The following is a 6000-nucleotide window of genomic DNA, read 5'->3' as shown; positions in this document are numbered from 1 at the left end:
TTATTTAGGTTTCAAGTCTTTCTATACCATCAACTATAATTGTAAAGGCACACTAGGTGCTCATAATCACCAAATCTTAAAGCTTTTACCCAAGTGGTTTTACTAATTAAGGACAGGAAAAAGCACTTTTTTCCCCCTGCCTTCTGATAGGTTCAATGGGACTGTCAAAAGAATGATTATTCATGGCAAGCATTATTTTCAAGCATTCAGCTTAATAATTTTTTAAAAAGTGACCTCAAGTTGAAATGTACTACTATTATGCACACCCCATCTCTTTCTGTTAACTATTCCAGTCCTGGCTGATCTCGAGTCTCACTCACTAAATCTGCTTTCTTTCACCTGTAAAGTATCTACTACCATGATACCTACTGAACACAGAATGCAGTTAAATGTCAGTTCCTTATTCATCCCTCTGTAACACACTGAAATTTGGATTTTATCTGAGTGGTAATAGTTCCCATTCAACTAGGTATTGGGTTCCCAAAGGGCAAAGACCATGTCTTATATTTCTTCTGTGGCCTCCACCCTCACCTGAGTGTGTGGCTCAGCACGATTTTTGAAGCTGAGCCATCAGCTCAGTGAGTGTGTGGCTTCAGCACTATTTTTGCACTTTGTTGCAAAGCTTCTGCTAATTCTCTACCACAGGTTAGTTGAATTTCATATAATTAGCCCTTAATACTGAGACCAAATCACATTAAGACTTTGCAAATATTAGCGTATCATGAATGTTAAATCCTAATGTTCCCCCTTTTATTTATTAATTTAGTTGGTTAGACATGGTGGGTAGTTTTCAAAATGTCTTTGTAACATTCTCTTAAGTGAGAACAAAATAAACCAAATTCTCTCTCTGACAGACCAGAGTACCTGTCTGCCAAATAACTTTATAAAAATGAAGGTAGCTGACAATAATATTTAGTCTTAAGGTATAATAAGCCCCTGGCCCCTAACACTCAAGCCCAGACCAAATGAGAGAGGGGAGACAGGTAGGCTAATACTACTGTGAGGAGTGCTATGCAGAAAGCTCTATAAACAGAGATACGTGGGGCACACAAAGTCTTTATTGCCACAGGAAGCAACTGCACTCATCCCACGTCACCAACAGCTTTAATAGTCACAGAAACGCAGACTTCACGTAATAAAGTACAAAACAGACTTGGGGAGAAATGGTCCCTTGGACTATATTGGTTGTAATACTGAGGTAACCAATTGACCTTGTTCAGTGAAAATACCTCTAACACAATGAAAAAAATCAACTAGTTATAACATCCAATTCATATATACAATTCAAATAAAAATATATATTATTTGCTTCAATGTATAGCAAGTTTAATACATTAGTGTTTACAAAATAAAAACTGTATTCTACTGAAATTTTTCTTGTGCTTCCCCCTTATCACTAAGCATGAAAGACCAGAAAAGTATGATACTTAAGGAAACTTATTTATGGATTTAAAGATGCAGTTTGTGCGGTAATGAAAGACAGATAAATATTAGTTGTAAGATTACCACATCTTTAAAAATTTTTGCTTATTAAAATCTACAAACTTGAACCATAAGACACAATTAAAAAAAACCCACAGAATTTCTCAAAATAGATTAGAATACAGGAAACGTTTCATGAAACTACTGAGATACTAACCAGTTCTATGGCTAATATTAAAAACTGAACAATCTATGTAAATCGTATTCATACTATTTCTATGCACAGTGAACAATAGAATCACAATAATCAACCTCAAGCTAGCAACAAAGTTGCAAAGTCCATAAAAAGCTTCTTCAGTGGGCAAAACACTATGGTACAATTAAAACATTTAGGAAGGAAAAAAAGCCTTTTAATAGTATAAAAGTTGTTTACTGGTGTTTCTACTGTAAAGCTATTCTACAAATCAAAATGAAAAAGGAATTATATATGTGACAGTGATCAGAGACTACAGTGCAGACATTTCATCTAACATTTGGCTGATGAATTTTAGTATAATAGATTATAACTTAATATTTTTTACATAGTTATGACCTAGAGCAGAACCGAAAACAACACAAAAAACACATATTCCAAGTCAATACACTCTTCTCAGCAATATCTGGGTTTAGATGAATCTGGAGGAAGTAGGTAAAGCTGTCAAACATCTTCTCTTAAACCAACAGAAAAAATGTAAATTGGTAGAAGTAGTATTTGTTTTTCACTATGGATTCCAATTCTAGTAAGTATGCAAGTATGTTATTAACATTTAAGCACACTCTCATATATAGGCATACAACCCATTAATTAAATAGGGGGAATTAAAACAGATTTTCAAGTTAAAATGAGTTTTAAGAAAAAACTGCATTCATAAATCTGAAAAGTATACGAAAATGAAATTGTAAAATAAATAATATGTGTCAACTAAACCTCCATAGAAATATGCCTGCAAATGTGGATGCACTGATTGTCTAAACTTGTGATGGTCTGCATGGGAAGACATTCCCCAGGGAGAGCCATCTAGCTTCTCTGACTCTGGTGCGTAGAGAAGAATTTCTGGTTATAAAACAGTACTTACTCTACTATATATTATAGCCTTTGTTAACAGTCACCATCCTTATCACATTTAGGGTTAACTTACTATGTCTTAATCTATATAACACATTCTGAAATAATAATTTTAAGTCAAGGCTTTTACACATCTGTCCACTTGTTTCTAGTTCTCTGTCCAACTAATAGCTTCCTATTTTTGTTATACCTTAAGTAGCTATCATAAAATGCAACCTGGGTCAACTAGGTAAGAGAGGTGTTTCTACTCTATTGCTCATTTTTTTGACCTTACTCCAGTATTTATTAACTATGTGCCTAATTAAGCCAGTAAAAATGACATGTGACTACTATGAAATGACACATTTCCTATTAAACAAAATTAGTTTCATCAGATATTAAATATACAACATTTTCCTGTCTTAAATTGAGTATTTGCTTTCCATTTTTCCAAAGTCATTACAACTTTGCCAATAACTACATCACTTAAACTTTCTTTTTTATGACTGCAAAGATTCTAAACTCTGACATACAATATTTACGCAAAACACACTTAAAGTAGACAATGAAATTTCAAGTAAGATAAACTGTATCCACACCTATTGGCCCAAACAGGTCTCAACATCTAGATTTTACTTCTATAAATTATACAAATACATTGTACATTCTTAAATAATTAATGCTTACAATATTAATTTGTAAGCCTTTCCACATAAAATGACTTACAGAGGAATGTGGATCAGTATTTCTGTTACAGATTGTAACATTCTCTTAATTTTCTTTTGTGGCTGTAGTTTTGTCTTCCTGGTTTCCACAGATTACTGTATCAGTCCTTAAGCTTTGGCTATGAAATCTGTTTGTGCTGAATGAGGCAACATTGGTTATTAAGGCTTATTTCTATGATGGAGCATTATCCTTAAATCTGATGCCATTTCCAGAGAACAGTGGGAGAATCATAGCTATCTTGAATCTTCAGGCTCTGTTTTGATGACTTTCTTTTCTAAAGTAAAAGCTGAGTGAGGGTAGTCTTTTAAAATCCCCAGGCTCTCTGTATAAAAAGAGAAACACAAAATGTATTGATATTTTAAATCAATGGATACAAAAAAACAAACTTAAAAACAAACCCCCAAACTCCAAAGCAGGCAGTATCAATTATTCATGACTCTGCAATTCCATATAAAATTTTTATGTTTACAGAGTTGAGGTTAAGAGTTTGGATTCTGGATTTATATTCCATTTCTGCCAATTACTAGCTGTATACATCTCTGGGCAAGTTACACACCTCTCTGAGCCTTAGTGTCTTCATTTATAAAATGGGGATAGTATCTACACAGGGTGATATGAGACTTAAATCATAAAATGTATATAAAGCACACAGCATATAGAACCTACTGATTTTTATTTAATGCTTGGTCCAAAGTGATACATAAAATATATAAAATAAAACTGGTCACTCGTATACAACAAAGTTATTGTCTAAAATATTTACTATCAATGAAGACATGAGGCAGAAAAACAACTTCTATGTTTAAACATGGAACTATTTTTAAAAGTTTCTCTAGCCATGAAACCTTAAGGTGGGAGAAATAGGGATAAAAGAATGAAGATTCTATTTTCACAGGACTCATTCCTTGGAGTTACATGAATAATTATTTCAACCTCAAACAAATACTACAGAATGCCAATAAAATGTAATATTTACATGAAGTACTAATACTGGGGGATACACACACACACACACACACACACACACACACTCTTTAAAAAGGATTCTAGAAAAGTAACCAACATTAATAGCTTATCTGAAATTAGGCAGTTCACTTCATGAATTTCCCTCTCTATACAGAAATTCAGCATAAGAAGAAGAATAAAAATAGTAGCTACCATTTACTGAGTTCCTATCAGCCAGGCAATGCCTATAGGCTATCTTGTTTAATCCTCATAACTATTCTATGAGGCAGAAATTATTTCTATTTTACAGATGAAACAAGTGACTTCAAGTAACTCCTAAAGTTACTTTAGCTCAAAGATTGAATGATACCAGATTCTTTCAAATGGTGTTGGTGTCTAATACTTTAAGTCTGTATAACTCACTTTACTTGGATAAAAACATGAAAACACCAAACTATAATAAGGAACAGCTTGTCCTTTTATGGAGCTCAGTTTACTTCTGAAATACAAATATCATCCCCCAAATGCAGCTGCATGAAAAGTTTAGATTTTGGTACACAAGGTTTTCTTAGCAGGACAGCAAACATATAGTCCATCAATTTCATATTATGAAAGGCTGGAAAAGGGAATTACATAACTGAAACCAGCCATTTATTATCTGGTTCAGAATTGTGTATAAAGTCACCATTCATGTAATAGCTAATCAAAATAATCTCAATCTTCAAGAGCTTTTCCCTGTCAGTCCTTTGGAATATCATGTTCTCAAAAAGACTGGCTATTAATATAGCAATCTGTTACTTCCAAGGGGAGAAAACGGACTAGTAACATCATTAGTAATGACCCTTTTTTAAGGAGGGGGACAGTGGAAGTTAGGAGATTAGAATGGAAAGATGCTTTATTCAAATATTACTCCCTCTAAGCACATCCCACATTCTCACCTGATGAGTGGGACTTCGCCTCACTGGAGTAATGTCTACTCAGCTCCCCATCCACCACAAAATGATGGAGTTGTCTGTTCTGTAAATTAGGCATTCGGAGGTTCAAAGGTCTTTCGCCTAATGAAAAGAAAAAAAAAGCAATATGAGTAATTAAAGACGCATCATGGTTTTTCTTAAAAATAAGTTTTCACAAATCGCCTGAACACTCCTTAGGAAATAAGTAAGGAAAGTTGACAGGCACTGGAAGAATTTAAATAGCTGGAGAAATATCTAAAATAATAGTTTAGGAGGAAAATGGCAACTCATGCTAGTCTCAAGATCTACCATTCTGCCAGGACATTTTGAAGAGCTAATCACAAACTAAAGAAAAGACTGAGATTTCCAGTATGCACCCCAGCTCTGGCAGATAATGCATCACCTCTGTGGGGCATTTTCTTACTAGTGCAACCATTTTACCAAGGCAGGTCACTAACCACATAACAACAAATACCACAGAGACAGAGATGGCTTCAAGCCAATTACCCATTACTAGAACAACAACAACAACAAAACCTATGGCAAATCCACGAAAAAATATAATTAGAACAGATATGGTAAAAAAGGTTTCATATGCCAAATCATACTCTATCATAAACCTAAATCCATCATACTTAGCAAATTGTTGCCCTACACTGGATTATCCTGGGGTCACAAATTAGAGTCATCAAATCTTTCATTAATGCCTTTGCATCTTAACTCCAGTCTTTTTTTTAAAAAATTAACTAATTAATTAATTAATTTTTGGCTGTGTTTGGTCTTCGTTGTTGCGCGCGGGCTTTCTTTAGTTGTGGCGAGCAGGGGCTACTCTTCATTGCAGTGCGCGGGCTTCTCGTGGTGGCTTCTCTT

At 34.2% G+C, this 6000-nt stretch overlaps 1 protein-coding gene across 3 annotated transcripts in view; it reads right to left on the bottom strand.

Moving 5' to 3' along the window:
* Positions 1-1071: 1071 nt before the first annotated feature.
* The window catches only part of NAB1 (NGFI-A binding protein 1), a 44707-nt gene continuing 39778 nt past the window's right edge, over positions 1072-6000 (bottom strand). For 2 of the 3 annotated variants that reach the window (XM_082841859.1, XM_082841860.1), the window contains exons 7-8: positions 5116-5232; positions 1072-3554 (exon numbers count right to left, since the gene is read on the bottom strand). In XM_082841859.1, coding sequence (XP_082697985.1) covers positions 3466-3554; positions 5116-5232 — 206 coding nt within the window. In that variant the 3' untranslated portion in view covers positions 1072-3465. The remainder of the gene's footprint in view (positions 3555-5115; positions 5233-6000) is intronic. The other variant, XR_014326291.1, reaches the window with a different exon arrangement.

The sequence above is a fragment of the Leucopleurus acutus genome, assembly GCF_964270905.1.
Source record: "Leucopleurus acutus genome assembly, chromosome: 6".
NCBI classification, from domain to species: domain Eukaryota; kingdom Metazoa; phylum Chordata; class Mammalia; order Artiodactyla; family Delphinidae; genus Leucopleurus; species Leucopleurus acutus.
This window is presented reverse-complemented; position numbering and strand designations above follow the sequence as displayed.